Below are 21,490 nucleotides of genomic sequence, written 5' to 3' on the forward strand. Positions count from 1 at the left end.
AACCTTCGCTCTGCAATTATCGCAAGAATAACAATTTTGTCCCTTTTTCTCTTTTTATTTACACAAAACGTGTATCGGTTCGAAAAACTTTTCGCATAAAGAAAAGCACAACTCACTTATATTCTACGTACCGTTCCACTCGCATCGTTATATTTGCTGTCAATTAAAATTGTCCTATTAAATTATTCAGCAGATTCGCCCTCGATTCGCGCAGTATTTTATTAGGAAACAAAAACACATCTCCGCACTATTTCTTATTCAAAAAACAGACCAAAGAGAAATGTTAAATAAATTTTGATTTTGCTAAACTAAAACCATTTCTCTTTTTGCAAAAAAAAAAAGAAAAACCTAGAAATTTTTCATATTTTATTTGAGAATTTTTTTGGTTAACAAAAAAAATTTGTTCTATAATTTAAAACAAGGAAAATTTTTTTTTTTTATTAATTTAACACGTGTGTAGATTCAGGTGATTGAACGTCTTTTGAATAAACATTTTTTTTAATGAGGTATGAATTTTATTATCATTGTTAAAAAAAAAGTGACGTTTCTTTGTTTTGAAACAAATGTTTGTTCGTTAATAAATGACGAAATGTGTAACAAATATTTACGGATTATTATTAATATTCATATTCGCGGTATGTGTGTGAGCGAAATCTGTCACTGCGGTGTAACATTTTTAATTTGACTTTCAGTTATTTTTTTTTTTCGAAAGTGTATAATATATTATAAATTAATAATTAATAGTTTAATTTTTTTCTTAATGGTTTTATTATACAGGAGAAATATTTATAAAGATGATAAAATAATCATTTTTTTTTAACATTCATTACTCTATATTATATTTGCAAATTATTATTTTGTATTCGATTGATTTTTATTTCTTTGAGAAATTATTTTCTTTAGCTAAATTTATATTGTTTCAGTAATTATTAATTTAATTCTACGATTATTGATCATTGCGATGATTATATTGATTATTAATAATTGAATTAACAATTAAAATGTTAATTCAATTATAAATTCAATTATAAATCACCAAAGACAGAAAAATTAAATTTCCTAAAATTTATTTGCCTGATTAAAAATTCGTATGGAAACAATCGTTGGGGATCTTGATAATGACTTTTATTTTGAGCGACTATTGAAAAATTGTCTAAAATATGAAAACCTGTCACGTTTGTCATTAGGACTTAATTTATATACTAAAAGTGGATGTTAATCATTTCTTCTTGAATGAATGCGTGGGAGTGGATTTATTAAGTTAGTCGACGCGATCACCTTCGTTGAAGAATTTTTTTTTTTCTTCCTTTTATTTTATTCCGCGCACCTTTATAGATATATCGATTAAAAGTTAAATATATAAATGAGGTTTTTGCATCTTTTTTTTTTTGTCACTAAAATATATTAGTCAAAAGTCCGATCAGGTTCGACCTGTGTATTATATTGTTTCTCTCTCTCTCTTGCAATGTGCGTGTCGAATTGAAAACCGTTAATTGAGTCCTTTCAATAAATCTTTATGGTTCGTCCCGTTAATTAATTGGGTTAATTGCATTTACGCGAACGAATTGCGACTCTAGCCTCGAGCAAACACGCATTGCCAATCGATCCAAAGTACTTAGAAATGTATGTGAGAAATGTATGTGGTGTAATTAACGAACTCTTTGACCTCGTTAAATCTATAAATTGAATTCTATACTTCTAGTGTGTAGAGTGTGTGAGTATTTCTCGTATGACACACACGTGACTCGAGAATTCGTATTGAATTATTTTTTTATATATAGACACACTTTTTCCTTTAAAATGTCACACAAAATTAATTGATCCCATAATTAAGATATTTTTCCCCTTTTCTTCTTGTGTCAGAAAAGAATTTAAAAATTTCGTTGGCGGGGAAAAAAGAATTTTTCCAATTTTTTTTCTTTTTGATGCGGGAGAAAATAAGAAGTCTTGAGAAAATTTCATTTTCGCGGGAGGAGAAGAACATACGAGGAAAATCAACTCACAATATAATTATTGAACACAATTATTTGAATTGAAGAAAGAAAAAGAGAATTATCGATAAATAAAAGTATTTTATTTTTTTAATAAACTTTACATCATTTATGAAAATATGAGAATATTTTATTTTTCAGTTTATTTAAATTATCACATTTTAGTACTGTTTTATTTGTTCCTTATCTTTTTTTCTCTTCTCCTTTTTTTCTGACAAAATATAAATAACGAAAATTTATTGAAAATTAATTTAATAGCTGAGATAATCTGATTTGAAAATAGTCCTCAAAATTTTCCACTCTTATTTTTTTTGATTGAAAATCATTTCTAAATTTTTCCGTCAGGTATGTTTTTATTTTTAAATAATATTTCAAATTTTCAAAATAATTTCTTTTAATTATAAGGGAATTTAAAAGAAATATTGTGAGTAATTTAAAAAAAAATTGGAATAGAATATATATAATAGTTTGAATCATTATATTTTGGCGCATGTATTATCGATTTTATTTTTTAAATAATAGTAAAAAAAAGGAACTTTTTAAGAAGAAATGATTACAATAATACAAGCAATTGGCTTAATTGAGACGTAAAAGATATACTGACTATAGGCGCGCAGTTCCACCATTACTGTAGCATGCGAAGTAACTTAAATTACACTAATAAGCGATAAAATCTGAAGAACCTTCATACATACTTTCTTTCCTATAAAAAGTATTATTTTCTCGTCAATTTAACTAATTTTTAAATAGGTTAAAGCATTACAATTTTAATGAACCGTAAACTATTGCTGTACCATTTGGCACAAAACTATAATGTAAATTCGTAAAATAAATTTAACCCCGGTGCTTTTTTTCACTTTTTTTATTATCTTCATATACATTACCAACAAATATTAGTATTATGACAATATTTTTTTAATATATATATATTTTTAAATTTTAATCTATTTGACTTCTTTTTAAAAAAATTATTTAAACACAAAACCTTGGAAAATAAAGACAAGAGTATTGTTTATTCACCTGTAGGTTTGACATGACTAAAAATAATATTCTTTTCTATATTAATTAAAAAAATTTTTATATGACTATAATATTAATACCGAAAGGCTTAATAATAATAAATTGTGTATTTAATAATTTTATTATAATAATTGTCCCTATGGACTAGAAAATAGGTTTATCAGGTTTTTATTGGGGTGAAAAATACGAGATTGAGGGAAAGAGTTTAATTTTTGTAATTCTTATGTATTAATTAGCGGGAAAATTGTGCGGTTTGATTATAATTACACACTCAACTTTATCGAATCGGCCTTTAATTATTCACCATGGAGAGATTTTCAAGCATTTATTATTCATTCACTTGAAAATCAAGGGATTGACCTATGTAATTGTTTCCTCAATAAGAATTATATTTCGCCGATATTCCCTTCTGTTCTTTTTTTTCCACCTGGAAAATGGAATTATTTTCCAAAGCTATCATTAAAACTGAGTTTTATTCCTTTTGATTTGAAACTTAAATTCATATTCCACTTAATAGTTTTTAACATTATTTTTTCTTTCCCTCCAAAATAGATGATAATTTTCAATCAAATTTTATCATTTTAGTATTTTTTATATTTTATATTCTAAATTTTAGCATTTTTATTTTTTTTTTGAAAAAACCAATAATATTTTTTGAAAAATGGAAAATTGTTTTCTCTCTTGAGTGGATGAAGAGAAAAGATTAGAACTTTTTCGGGTTTGTAAAAAAAATACTTGAAAAACGAGATTTCGACGATAATGAGAGTTTGGTGTAAGAGAGAAAAAAAAAGAAGTATTTGGACAAGATTAGGTTAGGTGTCGTATACCTGCTGGAAAAATTAGGGATTTGTTGCTTTGCAATGGACATTTGGAAAATACAATAAGTATACCGGCTTCTAATAAGAGGCCCAGAATCCCACAAGGATCGTATGCAATAGACCCTGTGAAATTTTTGCCATTTGACAATGAAACCTTGTTGTTCACTGAATAACCGTGATCCATCTCTCGATACCAATTCATTTTTGCCTGGTGGCAAAGTCCAATTCTCATTTTTACCCCATGACAATGATGGAAAAAAAGGAAAAAAGAGAGAAAAATAGAAAAAGAGAGAAAGAGCGTGAGAGAGAGAGAGAGAGACAGTCGAGTGTTGTATTTAGTGGAAAGACAACAATGTGATCAACTGCAAAAGTTTACGACCAAAGATCCATGCACCTGGCATTAAAAGAGTGACCTGCGTTTTTCTTCCACTGAATAGGCTTTCTTTCCCCCTCCTCCTCCGCCTATATGAAAATTTTTACTCTCCTTCCTTGAAAAACTAACCATATAACCAAACTAGTCACACCTGCTTCCAAGAATATTTGGTCAAAAAATTTCCCTTCTTCTTCTTTTTATTATTTCAAAAAATCGTGAGAATATATTTTACTTTTTTATATTATGACTACTTTTTTTGGAAATAGTTCTTTTCTCTTTGACAAACGAGATGAATAAAAGAAATTATAACGGAAGTTGAAAAGATTTTTTAAATAGTTTCACACCCCTTGAATGAAATGAATAACGAAAAAAAAAATAGAAGAAACATCCAGCTGTGTTTGGTAGAAACTATAAAAATTTATCTATATGCGTGAATTCTTCGAAATCATTAATGGAAAACGATAATTACGATTGCTTTATGGGAGATCTGTCTGTCTCTCTCTCTCTCTCTCTTTCTCTTTCTCTTTCTATATGTAAGTATACTTTGAAACGAATGAAGAAACGAACATTTCTAATTATTCCTTGATATTTAAACCGAGGGGGAAATTAATCATCGAGTTTTCTCAAGCTGACTTGTATATAACATGATCACTGTAATGTGTTTACTCGATGAATTAATGGCACATGGAAGTGGCAAATTATCAGTTGGAATTGCTTATTTTTAATTTCAAGTAATTTTCCCCCTGCGATTTTCTCTTTTTGTTCTTATTTATTTTTCGCCCTTTTTCGTCTTTTCACCCTTTTTGACACTAAAAAAAAAAAAAAATTCTAGTAAATCTGAAACCGTTTGTATCTTAAAAAGTTAAAACCAAAAATGATTGAAAGGTAGAAACTTTTAATGATGATTTCAATGATGATTTGAGTCTGTGACTCAATTTTCTTGGTACAATCTTTTTAGAATTACTACGCTATACGTAAGTAGCGTAGTAATTCTAAAAAGATTGTACCAAGAGAAAAAAATTTAATTTTCAAAAATAATTAAAAAAAATTAACAATATGGATTTTAATCCATATTATTTTTTAAATATGGTTTTAAAAAAAATTTATATTTGGTGGTTCAGCTCGCGAAGATTTCTCACCCACGCCAATGGTGATTCTCTCTCTCTCGCTCTCTCTCTTCTAGATTCGCAAAAGAGATTCAAAATACCGATTGCGCGTGGGTATTATATAGCGTGATGCAGTCAGGTCGGGTCTGAGAATGGGCAAAACCAGCCCTGTAAAACTTATATCTCTCTTGCAAGGATGACTGTGCATAGCTCTCCTCGTTGTAAAACCACATTAGGAAAACGCCTTGATTCTGTCGAGATAGGACCAACACCAATTAATCCTATACAAATTAATTATTTCTATCCCACGTCAATAATTCACAACAACAAAGCGAGCACGAAAGAGAGAAGAAAAATTTATTTCGAAAAAATTTTTCTCCACTATTTAAACATTATTCCTTTTTTTGAAAAAAGTTTTTACATAAAAGTGTACCAATATTTATCAAAAGTTTTTGTAAAATACATTTAATTAAAATTTTTATAAACTATTTTTTATTATTAATTTAACAGTAATTATTTATTTTATTTTTCTCTTTTTCTATCCTTTATTTATTAATAATTAATGAGGAAAAATAAATAAAGGATAGGAAAATGGAAATTATTAATTATTAATAAATAAAGAATAGAAAAAGGGAAATTATTTAATTATTTTCTATTTTTTCTGTAGTTTTTTTTATTACTAATAGTGAGCATTGTCTAGCAGTGGACTATTTTACCTGTCAACATTCTTCTCGGGGGTTAAAAAAAATATTTCCTTTTTGAAAAATGTAGAAAGGTATTTTTAGCCATCAGGAAAAAAAGAAAATGGACATTATTTTTGCTTTGTTTGCATACATTTCAGTTAAGAAATAATCAAGATCTGTGTCTTCTTAGCGGGATACTTTCTAGGTAGGGATTATATTTTAATTTCTATCCCAGGTGTCAAAGAATGTTAAAAACTCTCTTCCTCTCTCGCTCTGTTTATTTTCCATGCACATATAAGAAGGGAAAATTTCTTCTCTCTCTCCTCTCTTAAAAATTTCGTCTCTCTCTCTATATAGGAGAAAAAAATTCTTCTCTCTCTACATACAAGAAAAAAAATCTCGTCCTCCCCTCTCTCTCTCTCTCTCCCTCTCTAAATACAAGAAAAAAATCTACCTGTTAAGAGATAGAGAGAAACAAGAAACATTTTTTTTTTCCCAACACGAAACTAATAGAGAAAAGCCAGCGAAGAGATGTTTGCTTTTGATAAAAGAAGAAAGAGAGAAAGGAAAAACTAAAAATTGTACCAACAACAATCCTCTCGGTTATGTTGTGTATAGAAAATAGTGGACATTCTTCGCACCCCCTCCTCTTTTCTTTTTTAGGTCGAATCAACCGGATAATCTTGACTTCCCCATATAGTGACCCTTGACACCCCCCCCCCCCCATTTTCCCTTCACCTCTAGTTTGTGGACTATTTGGACCACCCTTCACGAATCTTTACAGGAAACGTTTTTCTCCGATCGTACCCAAAAGTCTGTCTGTGTGTTCTCCTTTTTCCACTTCTTGAACATGATCGTTCACAATGTGCTTATCAGTCAATCTAAATGAGAGCTGTCCAGCCGCTATTAAAGTTAGATTTTTCACACGCGACACACAAACACTGTGTGTGACACATGTACAATTATTAATTGATTTCTGCTGTTTGAAATATAAAAAAAAGAGGAAATATTAAATGAAATCCGTTTTTCTCGATGGGTTTTTATTTATTTTTGTATTATTGCTGATAATTATAATTGTAGTATGACTAGTAGTGTTGCTAGGAGCACTGCAAATACTACTGGTAGAACTACTAATAATACTACTAGTAGCACTACTAATACTACTACTAGAACTACTAATATTTATTTTAGAATTATTGCTGATAATTATAATACTAATAGGACTAGTAGTATTGCTAGTAGCACTGCTAATACTACTACTAGAAATACTAATAATACTACTAGTAGCACTACTAATACTACTACTAGAGCTACTAATATTTAATTTAATATTTATTTTGGAATTATAATACTAATACTAGTACTAATACTAGCACTGCTAATACTACTACTAAAACTACTTAATACTACTAGTAGTACTAATAATACTACTACTAATACTACTACTAGAACTGCTAATATTATTATTACTGATAGTACTACTATTGCTAATATTACTAATAGTATTACTAATATCACTAACAGTATCATTACAACTTCTATTACTGGTAGTGACAATTATTAAAACTAGTAATTACTAATTCTAGTCATGGCAATATTAATAGTAATGAAGAAAATGAAAAATTGTATAAAGAAAATAATTTTTAGTACTTCTTCTTTTTTCACATGATTTTCTATTATATTTGAATATAATTTCTCATATTTATATATAGTTTTCTTCCCTTTCGTCAATAATGACATGGCATACTCGAAAGTTTTCGAAAATTACCCTCGTCGTTTGTCGCGCGCGCAGGAATCGAATGAATCTTGCGGGAAGAAGAAAAGATCCAACATGCAACTATATATATGTGTGTACATCTGTATATATATGTAGTTGCATGCAGTAACTATAACTACTCCCTGACTGCATGCATGCGTGTCGGATAATAGAGTACATGAATAATTGAATTTCCGCCTATCCAACTCGTATCTATGCACTGTGAGTACATCGCTCTATTAAAACTCATTGCCTCTCTAACACACGAATTTTTCACACCATTGCTCACGAAAAACATCTTTGTACTTTGTTTTCTTTTTTGCTCTTTACGATGTCAAAATATTTTGCTTGTTGCTTGAGGACTTTTTTCGGTTAATTTTTTACTGCTACTACTATTACTGCTACTAGTACTACTACTATTACTACTATTAATACTACTGTTAATACTGCTACTACTATTACTGCTACTAGTACTACTACTATTACTATTAATACTACTGTTAATACTGCTACTACTATTACTGCTGCTAGCACTACTACTATTCTTACTGCTACCACTATTACTGTCACTACTTCTACTACTGCTACTAGTACTACCACTATTACTACTCCTACTACTATTACTGCTACCACTATTACTACTGTTATTACTATTACTACTTCTACTGCTACTAGTACTACTAGTACTACTAGTAGTACTGCTTCTAGTAATACTACTGCTACTAGTACTACTACTATTACTACTATTAATACTACTGTTAATACTGCTACTACTATTACTGCTACTAGTACTACTACTATTACTATTAACACTACTGTTAATACTGCTACTACTATTACTGCTGCTAGCACTACTACTATTCTTACTGCTACCACTATTACTGTCACTACTACTACTACTGCTACTAGTACTACCACTATTACTACTCCTACTACTATTACTGCTACCACTATTACTACTGTTATTACTATTACTACTTCTACTTCTATTACTGCTACTAGTAGTAGCATTAGCAGTAGAAGACTACTTTTGAAATACACTAGAACCTCGATTATCGAGACAATAAATCTGTCCCAATAACAAAGGTTCCAGTGTATTTAAATTTACCCCAAGTTGAAATTTTCCACCAGAAGCTCGACGGGGCCAAGTTGGAGATTACCAAATACGATTTAAGGAGCGTTGAATGAACAGAAATGAACAATTCATCATAAATATATGTATATAATGAACATACGGCGCATCTGTGCGACTGTATATTTTTTGAGGGAAAGAATATCGAATTGTCATGGGAGAATTATATTATATTATATTATTATATAGAGAGAAAACGACGAACGCCAATATGTGCGCGCGCGATTAACCGAAGGACGAATACCAATTAGTAATAATTCCGCCAGACAATGAGCCCGCATCGCAAGCGGGCACAGCTACAATAAAAGATGTATGAGTCGTTAAACGGGACATAAAGCCTTGTCACCAGTGGCCGATCTTGGCACAAAAGGCCTGCGCTTCATGTAATCGATTCAGCGGGTCATTATACTGATTTTAATTAGCCGCGCTTTCGCATTCCATTTAATAGATGGCCCTATGATCTGGGAATAATAATAGTAATAATATTCTATTCTTTCTTCTTCCTCTTCATTTTCGAATATTTATACTTATTTGACACTTTTGTTCTGCGTCACAAAGGAATTTTTTTGGAAAAAGAATCAGTTCTTAGGAAGAACTTTCGAAAAAATAAATTTATTTTCTTTTCTCCACTTTTCGAATATCAGAGTTTTTTTAGGATATCGAATTTACTATATTGACTCGAAAGTATCGAATTGCAACGAATTGATAACAAGAATGTGCATCAAATCAAAAATTGAGCCAAATTTTTGGGTATAAATTTGGTTTCAATTTGACTCAATTTGGTATCAATTTGACTCAATTTGGTTTCCGTTTGATTTCAATTTGGTTTTAATTTGGTTTCAGTTTGGTTTCAATTTGACTTAATTTGACTTAATTTGGTTTCAATTTGACTTAATTTGGTTTCAATCTGGTATCAATTTGGTTTCAATCTGGTATCAATTTGACTCAATTTGGTTTAAATTTGGTTTCAATTTGACTCAATTTAGTATCAATTTGGTTTCAATTTGACTCAATTTAGTATCAATTTGGTTTCAATTTGGTATCAATTTGACTCAATTTGGTTTCAGTTTGATTTCAATTTGGTTTCAGTTTGGTTTCAATTTGACTTAATTTGGTTTCAATTTGGTATCAATTTGGTTTCAATCTGGTATCAATTTGACTCAACTTGGTTTCAATTTGACTTAATTTGGTATCAATTTGACTCAATTTGGTTTCAGTTTGATTTCAATTTGGTTTCAATTTGGTTTCAGTTTGGTTTCAATTTGACTTAATTTGGTTTCAATTTGGTATCAATTTGGTTTCAATCTGGTATCAATTTGACTCAATTTGGTTTCAATTTGGTTTCAATTTGACTCAATTTAGTATCAATTTGGTTTCAATTTGACCCAATTTAGTATCAATTTGGTTTCAATTTGGTATCAATTTGACTCAATTTGGTTTCAGTTTGATTTCAATTTGGTTTCAGTTTGGTTTCAATTTGACTTAATTTGGTTTCAATTTGGTATCAATTTGGTTTCAATCTGGTATCAATTTGACTCAATTTGGTTTAAATTTGGTTTCAATTTGACTCAATTTAGTATCAATTTGGTTTCAATTTAACTCAATTTGGTTTCAATTTGGTATCAATTTGATTCAATTTGGTATCAATTTCCAACTTTCAAGTAAACTGTATTAAGACAATATAAAAATAGCGATGCAATATTTTGGATATGTTTTCTGATAAAGAAATAATTACTCGTGAACATATAAATTCATTAAAATAAATACACTTTAAATAAAAATTATTTTTATATTTATTTATTTTTTTTCCTTTGAATTAGAAATCCAAGAAAGAAATAATTCTTCCAATTAAAAAAACGAAGACGAGTGCAGGTAGAATAATTCTAATAATGCCAGTGGCAACTGGGGCATTAAAAAAAAAAGGGTAGAAATTAAAGAGTAAGCTCTATCGATCAGGTTCTACCACGAACCATCCCCGTGCCATAATCTATGCAATAATTTTATTTTTCTTTTAATTTTGCCGCAAGTCGATTGTATAATCCATATAGTATATAAGCGACATGCACCGATTTTTCTGATTTTTGCATGTTTACTTTTCACTTCTTTTTTTTTTTATTTACAATAATTTTTATAACCACTCATTCTAATTTCTTTCTCTAGAATTATTATTGTAAAATGAAGGAGGGGAAGAAAAACAAGAGAATATTAAAGTTACACTTTGACTTTGTTACCAGCAATTGCGTAATTGCTGCTTTTGCCATCACGTAGTACACTTTACCGTGAAAGATAAAATCATCTTTTTTTTCACTGCTTGTGCAAATTTACTGTTTTTATTTTCAATTGGGTATACTTAAAAATTAGCAACAAATTGGTTTTTTACTTCTTCCGAATTAATTTGATGAAACTTTCTTTTTGGAACGAAAAGAAATATTTTTTAAACGTTTATTTTTATCGAGATTTTGATTAATACTGAAAAATGGAAAAAAGTCGATGTACAATTTTTTACACTTTGGACAATATTATCGCGAGCTCTTGTGGTCAGTGTCATCCGGTGTCAGGTCATCATACGAATCAGTGTGGCTTCACCCTGCTTTTCGTCCTTATAATATTTCCTGTATCGATATAAATATCTCTTTCGATTCTTGTTTCGTTCCAAAAATTTCGTTATTCTATATAGAATATGTAAAAGAAAATAATTTTCGTTTTATTTTTAGCTTTCAATTAGAAATAAAAAAAAAACACTTCTTTCTCTAAATCATTCAAGTTCCAAAGTGTAAAATTCATACAGCATGCGGACATAAGGCGAAATCTAAAATATTTATTAACTCTATATACGCCCAAGGAGTGAAACTAACTCAGCTCAAGTAAACTAAAAGTTTGAATTTCAAAATAGTTTTCATTATTTAAAACTTATTCATTGTCTTTATTCTTCTTCTTCTTGTCACTTTTTTTCGTAATATTACCGCTAGTGATACTTTTAAATATTAATATTTACTTTCAAGTTTTTTTCTTTTTTTTTCTTCTTCTTCTTTTTATTATATGATTAACAAGAGTTTCCGCTATTAACAAGTATAATTATTATAAAAGGAATCAATATATACTCTTCTTGAAAGGTATATATATATAATGACTGTCTTGAAGAACTTGTATTTAAAGACGAGACAATAAAAACAGAAAAAATTATAATAAAAATAATAAAATTAGTTATCGGGTAATATAAAAAGTGTCTTTTCATTTAGTTTTTTGATTTTTTTTTTTTGTAATGAAAGAAAAAGGAATTGCTCTTTGAGTTTCAATAATAGTAGCAGTTGTCTTCTTATTGAGTAATAATACTTTTAACGATCCTAATGAACCTGCAGTTGGAGTCTGTAATCCTTCTCTCTTTTTCTTACGTGCTTTTATAGGTGTATTTATAAAAAATATACATGTGTATATGTATAAAAGCGCGTCTTTTATTTATTGAAAGAGGGAGAAAGAATTACAAGACGCGCTTTTATATTTTTTTATAAATTTTATAAATACATTGATAAGTTTTGTTTTCTATATAAATATGAAAGCGTTTGGTGCACGCACTCTTTGAAAGAAAAAACGGTTACACACAATCTTTCACATAGACAGGGTAAACAAGTTTTCTAACGACGGGAAGGGCACTCCTGAAAGCTTTTTAATCGCAGTCAACTTCTTTTGTCAAGCAGGGTGAAAAAAAAGTCGGAAAACGAAGACGCGTCGGGTATTAAGTCGTGTGTATAGACATGGAATCGCGAAAGGTGACGCTGTCACTAACGCCCTGTCTAACTGATATCGCTTAACTTCGCACATACACACTAACACAAGAGGTCGATGATAAACATATATATATATATATCCATCGAGTTGTCGATTAGCCACGCGTCGATTAATTGCCTGGCCATTAGGGTTCAATGGAAAATTAAGTCACTCCTTTTCCTTCGCGTCCATTTGATTAAGCTAAAAAGAAACGCACGCTATTTAAGAATATCTTTTGTATTTTTATGATCTTTATGATATTTTTAGTCGGAAACGGAAATTAGACGTACTGTCCTATTATTAGAGGTTTGCTGATAAAAGTACTGGCCTACGGTGTTCATGACTTTTTTCATAGAGTTGACACAGGTCAGGGAAAAGTCAGAAAAAATAGAATTGGTCAGGGAAAAGTCAGGGATTTTTATTAAAGTTCTGGAAAAAATTAAATTTCCAATATTCATAATTAGTTTTATTTAATTTTTTAATAAATATTTAATAAATTATTATAAATCATGAAAATATAATTGGTCAGGGAAATCAAAGGAAACTCAAGGATATTTATTAAAAGTACTGGAAAAAATTTAATTTGCAGTATTCATAATTAGTTTTATATAATTCTCTTATAAATATTTAATTAATTATTAACCAACATGAATTTATAGAAGAATTTTTTATAGTTAAAAACAATAAAAAAATTGAATTTTAGAGAATTTACAAATGTTTGCAAAAATTAAATTATGTTAAAAATTTTTTTTTAAATTCTCATCAAAATTTCAATTATCTTTAAAAATAATAAAATTCTTCTCCGAAATTCAATTATTTTCCATAAATAATAAAATTCTTCTCCAAAATTCAATTATTTTTCATAAATAATAAAAATTTTCGGAGAAATTAAATTATTTTCCGCATAAATAATAAAAATTTCACAGAAATTAAATTATTTTCCACGAATAATAAAAATTCCACAGAAATTCAACTATTTACAAATTTTTTTAAAAATTTCGTCGCGCAATAATTCAATTATTTTTATAAACAATAAAAATTTTTTACAGAGATTCAATTATTTTCATGAATAAAAAAACTCATCGCACAGAATTTCAATTATTTTTAATACAATCTTAACTGAATTCCTCGAAAAATGTATAATTATTCCTTAAAAATTTTATTAAAGTTCGTCGAAAAAATTCAATTATTTAAAAAATTTGATAATAAAATTCTTCATGAGAATTCAATTTTAAGAAACGCAATCATTTATTCAGTAATTTTTTTTTCATTTTTGTATTTCAATAATTGAATTCTCGTAAAATTTCCAAATAAAAATTGTATTAAAAATAAATTTTAACTATAAAATTTTAGATAATAATTGAATATTAAAAGTTTTATAGCGTGAATTTTTACAAATAATTGTATTTTGAAAATGTTTAAATGAATTTTTTTTAAAAATTATTTCAAGCTTTTATTTTCTAAATATATTTAGTTGAAGAATTTCTGAATAATGAAAATTTCGTAAAATTATTATTTGTAAAAATAATTGAATTCTTACAACGAATTTTATTACATTTTCTTTTTTTAAATAATTGAATTCTTTTGAGAATTTTCGTTAAAATAGTAGATTTTGAAAATATTTGAACTTCAGCAAAAATTTTCATTATCTGTCAAATGTAATTGATTTCTTGCAAAAAATGTTTGAAAATAATTACATTTTTCGATGAATTCTTTTAAAATTGTTTTAAAAATAATTTAAATCCAAGGAAAAATTTTATTATTTATGATAATAATTGAATTCTTATAACGAATTTTATTTTTTAAATAATTTAATTGATGTGAAAAATTGTACTACTTCTTCTTCTTCTTCTTGCGAAGGATTTTATTAAAATTTTCGTAAATAAATAAATTTTTTTCTTTATTTTAAATTTTATGGAAATTAATCCGAGTCTTTGACTCGAAGTGCTCGCTATCTTCATGTATTATGAAAATATTCTTAAAAGTTATTGAATTTCAAAAGGTTTAAAATTTAAATTTAAATTTTTTAAAAAATCTTAATTCCTATGGGAAAATAATAATTAAGTATTAATTTAAAAAAGAAGTTATTGATGTTTTCGAATAATTTTACAATTAAAGAAATTCGTAAATATAGATGTAATAGAACATTTTTTTAGTGTCTAATAATTTTGTGAATCAAAATATTCTTTAAAAAGGGAGAAAGGGAAAATTTTGTCTGGGAATCAGGGAAAAGTCAGGGACAAAATTAAGGGAAAAATTAATTTTTTGTGGCAACCCTGTTTTTTTTTTTTTGACACCAGCTTTAGTAGTAGTGTTTATAGTATTCCCTGAAGGGTATAAATTACTTCAAAGAAATTAATTTCATAAATCGAAATAAAATTAAAGGGCAATTAAAAGTATAGTTACTTTTCGCATCTACACTTTTCTTTTTTAACTTCGCTGTCTCAGTGAAATATTTCAAAGTTCGCCTTAGTTTGAAGAAAAAGAAAAAAAACTTCTTTCTCAATGAGAATAATAATATAGTGTATGCAATGTGTGTATAGTAAACGTTAAAATTGATAAGAAACGTTTTATAGTTATTCCTTTCTTCACCATTCATGCGCTCTTATTTCACAGAGTACAAGCGGAAATACTCCAAGTTTTAAACTCTAACTCTTTCTCTCTTATAACGTATTTTAGGGGTCAACATTTTTCGGAAGGTTTATAAAAATTTCATGATCCTAGCAAAAATATTAATTTTATTTTAGTTTATTATTATTTTACTGATAAATGCCCACGTGGACAATATTTTGGCACGTGCATCATTTAAATATTTTCATAAGATCTTGGATTTTTTTTTGTGGTATTTTTGTTCGTAAAAGAGGGTTATAGTTTTGTCGGAAGAGGGTGAAGAAAGAAAGAAAGAAGAGTATTGAAGAAGGAGGAGGAGAAGGAGGAGCAAAAGATAGTGGCGCGCACGAGGTGTATGAAAACGCGAGCATGAGAAAAAGAGAAAGAGAGAAAGAGTGCGTGCCGCCATTAAAAACAGTCAATGTTTACCAAGCAACGAGCTAATGAGGCACGCGGGAGGATATTATATATCTAGCACTTGCATAGTTATCTCAGTTGCATACGTTTTGTTCTGGCAAAAAAAAAAGAAAAAGAAAAAAAGAAACAGGAAGAAAAAAGAGAAAGATGAAAAATTAACACTCCTTAACGGCTCTTTCATTCTCCTTTATAAAACAATGCCTTAACGAATGCCCTTTTAAAGATCCTTTATAATACCTTTTACACCACACTTACACACCTAATCAGCGTCAAGATTTATTCCATAATTTTTGCAATTAATGTCCTCCTGTTCGCTAATTTATTCGTTCTCATTTTCCCTTCACGAAATATTATTTTCAACTCGTTTTTTTTTTTGTTCTATACATTCGTAAATTAATTTTTAAAATACACTCTAAATTCTCTCGTATTTTTGTATTTTGTATATTCTCTCTCCTATTTTTATATTTAGTCTTGAATTTTTTATTTTTGTATTTGGTTTTTTTTGGAAGTTTTTGTTCGTTTTTTTATAATATACATAAATATAATTTTTTTTTTCACAAAACACATTGCTAGGCAAGAAGGTAGGTTGATAGGTAGAGGTAGTAGCCGCCATGACTAATTATGTCGCATTGATTTTGTCATTAGCCACCCTCCTAACGGGTCGCTGCCGTCGACGTTGTTAGACGTCAAGGCAAAAAAATACTTCCTATCGGCAAGGCGAGCCACACTGACACTTGCATTGCTTTATCCCGTTAACACACAAAAAGCCTTTATTCCTTTTAGATGATGAAATTTATCCGCAACTACCTCAACATCTGTTATCACCTCCCCTCCCTCCCACCGCACACCCCTACCTCCCTGATTCTACTATAAATTGGCTCTTAACTGTAAAATTCTCTTCAAAAATTAAATTATTAACATTCACTCTTAGTAAATTTTTTTTCGACAAGGAAATTTAAAAATTGAAATTTAAAAAAAGTTTTTATTTATTTTAAAAATTACTAAGCCCTTCAAAACATTTTTTTTTTTGTTCTAATTACAATTTTTCTAAGGATATTGAGACAAAAAACGAATCAAAAATGTTGCTTCGCAATACTTTTGATTTGTTTTTTATCTCAATATCCTTAGAAAAGATGTGATTTTTTAAAAATTTAATTCCATACACTGTAAAAAGAAAGGTAACAATTTAGTACCAATTTTGATACTAAATCATAATTTGATTCTTTATATAAATAAATAATTAAATATAGATTATTAAGCACGATTTAAATTGTAAATCTACGTTTACTTTCTTTATAATAAAAGTTTTTAAATTTAAACACATTAAAATTTTTTTTAACAAACAACTTTTAATTATCTTATGTTTTTCTTTTTATAAATAAAATTGTTACTTAAAAAGGATTATTACATTTTTAATTATCCATGCAGAATATTAAATAATTTAATTTAAAAATTTATTCATCAGGGAAACGGAAAAATTAGTCAAGAAATGTCAGAGAATTTTGAAAATGAAATTTTGCAGCCAGTCTATTATTATTAATTTTATAATTTTTAATATTAAAAAAAACGAACTATACTTAAAATATTTAAAGAATAGTATAAAAAAATGATTTAAATAAAAAAAATCAGATTGTTTTGATTTTTTTTTAAAAATCATGATTTTTATCAGCCCTGGTAAAGTCAGGGAAATGTCAGGAAAATTTAGAAAATTGAAATTTTTTTCGATTTATTTTCAAAAATTGAGACTTTTTCGCCTTTTTTCCAAAATTGTAACAAAATATCATATTTTTTAGTATTAAAATATGTAACTCATTTCGATTTTTATAGTGCAAAAAATAACTATAAACAAATCTTTTAAAAATTATTTTTAAATCATTTTGCTATTTAAATTTTCGAAATATACATACCTAATTAAAAAGATTTTGAATTATTGAAATTTTGTAAAATTTAATAAAAAATAATTAATTTTTTTAAAGTATTTTGATAGAATTTTTAAAAATCAACTTTTATAGAATTTTAACTGCAAATTTTGAAAATAATTGAATGATCAAAAATTTTAATAAAAAATCTTCAAACGTAAATTTAAAAATAAAAATGAATGAAAATTAGCTTCTAATTTTTTTAAATTTAGTATTTTTAGTATACTTTCAATTATAATATTTCCGAAAATTCAAATACATATAAAAAATAATAACATTTTAGAATTATTTTTAACATTTTGGTTTAAAAAAAATCATTGTTCAAAATATTTAATTACAATTCATCAAAAAATTAATAACTTTTTTTTTAATAATACAAAAATTCTTTTAAGAAATTCAATTGTTTTCGAAAAATTAAATTAAAACATTTTTAAAAACTACATAATTTAAAAAATTTTTTTTATAGTAATTTTTTCAAATTTAATTATTTTCAAATAAACGAAATAAAAATTACTTTTTTGGACTTGTTAAAATATCGAAAAAATCATGGTGATATTTATAATTAAAATTCTTAAAAAATTTGATTATTTTTTGAAAATATTATACCTTAATATAAACTTAAGAAAAATCCTGTACAGTTACAATTATTATAAAAAATTGAATTTTCGTATTTAAATAATTGAATTCTCGAAGAACTTTCGGAAAATTATTTAAAATAATTGATTTAAAGATGAAGTTCAGTTAAAAATTATAGAAAATAATTGAATTCAGGAAGGGTTATAATTTTAATTTTTTTTTTTTGGAAATTATTAAAAATTAAATTTAATAAATTTTCCTCATTTTCCGTAAACTTTCATATTTTTCTCTGAAAAGAATTTTGTCAGGAAAAATAATAATAATGTCAGGAAGATTGATAAACTGAAACTTATTGTGACCACCCTGTAATTAAATTATTAATATAATTAATTATTTTTATAATAAATAAATAAAAAAAAATTTTTTTTAATTACAATTCTATATAATAAATAATTATAAATTATTAATCTATATTTCAATACTAATAAAAATTTTTTTCTCCTCTGTTACAGGTGAGTTTGTCCACACAATGAACAATGCATTCTAAATATTGTTTCGATGAGTTTGTGAGTATATAAAAATGAAAAATATATTTTCTAGTACAACCGCTATAGACATTCATCAGTGTCCACGCGTATATATTCTTTATAGAAAAAAATATACCTCCAAGCACTTTTAATTAATTAAAAAGATACATCCCAGATATATATATATAGATATACAAGTTATTGTAAAAAATAGATAATTTCCAGGAAAAATGATCGCATTTAGAAAAAAAAAAAAAAAAAAAGAAAACTTGCGCGCATAGTTTATTGAACTATATTTAATGACAGTTCATTAGAGAAGCGTGAAAAAGACAATAATATTTACTGCGCGCGGTGCAATAAGTATAAAATTTGATAATGACTATGAATATAATTGAGAGAAAGTTCTATATATATTTACAGTACTTAAAAAATATATCGAGTATACAGAGTGCTTTCATTCTGAGAAGAAACGTTAATTCGAGCAGGAGAGAAAATTTAATGATTAATTCAATGTGATAATTTGTAAGCGCACAGTGTATTATTGCTTCGAATGTTTTGCATAATTTTCAAATTCGTTCATTATATTCCTGTTGCTTAAATTATAATGTCGTAATTTATGCCGCTAAAGCACCTCGATCGATATCTGAGTATATCTAAATTGACATATAGATCGATATATTTATATAAATATATAGATTATATACTCTATAGATTATTAAATAGATTATTCTTTATAGATTATTGTATAGATTTCTATGAAGGATTATTATATAGAGTACTATATATGATTATATATAGAGTTCTATATAGATTCATATAGATTTTTATATAGATTCATATAGATTTTTATATAGATTATTATATAGATTTCTATATAAATTATTGTATGGATTATTATATAGAGTACTATGTAGAGTTCTATATAGATTCATATAGATTTTTATATAGATTATTATATAGATTTCTATATAAATTATTGTATGGATTATTATATAGATTACTATATAGAGTTCTATATAGATTACTATAGATTTCTATATAAATTAATATAGATTTCTATATATAATACTACATAAAATTCTATATACATAGATTCATATAGATTTATATAGAATTATAGATTACTGTAGATTTCTATTTAGATTATTGTGTTGATTATTATATAGAGTACTATATAGAGTTGTATATAGATTTCTATATAGATTATTGCATGGATTATTATAGATTCATATAGATTACTAAATAGATTACTATAGATTTCTATATAGATTCATATATAATTCTATATAGATTCGTATAGATTTCTATAGATTACTATAGATTGCTATATAGATAATTGTATAGATTATTATATAGAGTACGATATAGAATTCTATACAGATTTACATAGATTTTTATATAGATTCATATAGATTTCTATATAGATTACTATAGTTTACGAACATATCGTCAATATAAATATATCTATATATATATAATATATACCTATATATCGTCAATATAATGATTAATTAACGGTTGAGTGGTTAATGTATATAACCCCACGTATTGGACCCAAAGAATCGTTACCAAGAAGCACACAAACGTGACATTATAATGGGCCCAATAACAACTCGAGGCCATTAACTTTTATATATATATACATATATATATATATACCAGCAGCAAAAGTCGCAAGACGATTGGTCGATGAGACGCAAATATGGTTGCCGAACAATTTTCGTGGTGTGTACGCACGCATTCACGTTCGCAATTATGTTCTTGTGTTTCTCGATAAAAAATAATTTTACTTTGGAAAAAAATTATCAGTTACCTTCTTTGGTTATATAGTTGAGTGTGGCCCTTATATTCATTATGAAAGCTGCAATCGATGATTAACTTTTCGCGCGCTGTATTCATGAGACTTACCTGCAACAAAAGTAATTTCAAAAAATTATTATTTACAAAAATATTTCAACTTAAAATATTTTTTTTTTTATCGCTAAAAATTTACTAAATTCAACTTCTGAATAGGTAAAAAAAGAAGGATTTTGAAATTTTTCTATGAATTTTTCTTTCGAATTCAAAATTATTCTATATAAAGTTATTCTTTATAAAAACAGTATAGATAACATTAAAATCGAGAAGGATTTAAACTATTTTATTCTTAATGAGGATTCATCACGATTAGATAAATTATCTTTGTTTGATGAATCGTGGCATGAGGTTAATAATAACAGACACGTGTATAATTTTTTTTTTTTTTTTGGAAACAATATATACGACTACTGATATTAATCAATAAATTTTCTAATTGTAGATATTAATCAGTATTTAGGCAATATGTTTTTTTGATTAACTGAAAATAAAATTTACTGTTTGCATACTTCCTTCTCAATATCAATATATATATAATAGAAAATTATACATCAGTTCGTTTTGTTTAAAACAAATAAATATTTATCGCGCAAAGAAAGTCATTATTTTATATCTTATATGCATATTTGTAATCGACTTTTTTTCTCGATAATTTTCTTGCAATTTTATTTTTTTTTTTTACTTTGAAAATAGTTTATTTTTCGCACTTTGTATTATTAGTTTTGAAAATATACAATTCTCGTTTTTTTTTCCTTTTTCAAATAAAAAATTATCAGCAGTTTGTCATTTAAAATATTTATTTGTTTTGTATTTTATTTTCTTTCGCGAAATGAGTATTTAACAAAAAACACACACGTATATTATTGTCTTTTGTATATATCAGTAATTTGTGGGGAAAAAAAAATTTTTTTTCTTTATTATTTTCTAATTTTTAAAAGTG

The 21,490-nt window shown here is 26.7% G+C and overlaps 2 protein-coding genes across 5 annotated transcripts in view; one reads left to right on the forward strand and one right to left on the reverse strand.

Annotated features, from left to right (window-relative positions):
• The window catches only part of LOC122504382 (zinc finger homeobox protein 4), a 221,936-nt gene that overhangs the window by 16,330 nt on the left and 184,116 nt on the right, over window positions 1-21,490 (forward strand). The window lies entirely within an intron of this gene.
• Window positions 8,082-11,140, reverse strand: LOC122504400 (uncharacterized protein DDB_G0271670-like). The gene is made up of 2 exons (XM_043615500.1): window positions 11,111-11,140; window positions 8,082-8,771 (listed from the first exon to the last, which is right to left on the reverse strand). Exons 1-2 carry the CDS (start codon window positions 11,138-11,140, stop codon window positions 8,082-8,084), a joined length of 720 nt encoding a protein of 239 aa, XP_043471435.1.

This window comes from Leptopilina heterotoma, unplaced genomic scaffold (assembly GCF_015476425.1).
Source record: "Leptopilina heterotoma isolate Lh14 unplaced genomic scaffold, ASM1547642v1 Lhet_294, whole genome shotgun sequence".
Taxonomy (NCBI): Eukaryota; Metazoa; Arthropoda; class Insecta; order Hymenoptera; family Figitidae; genus Leptopilina; species Leptopilina heterotoma.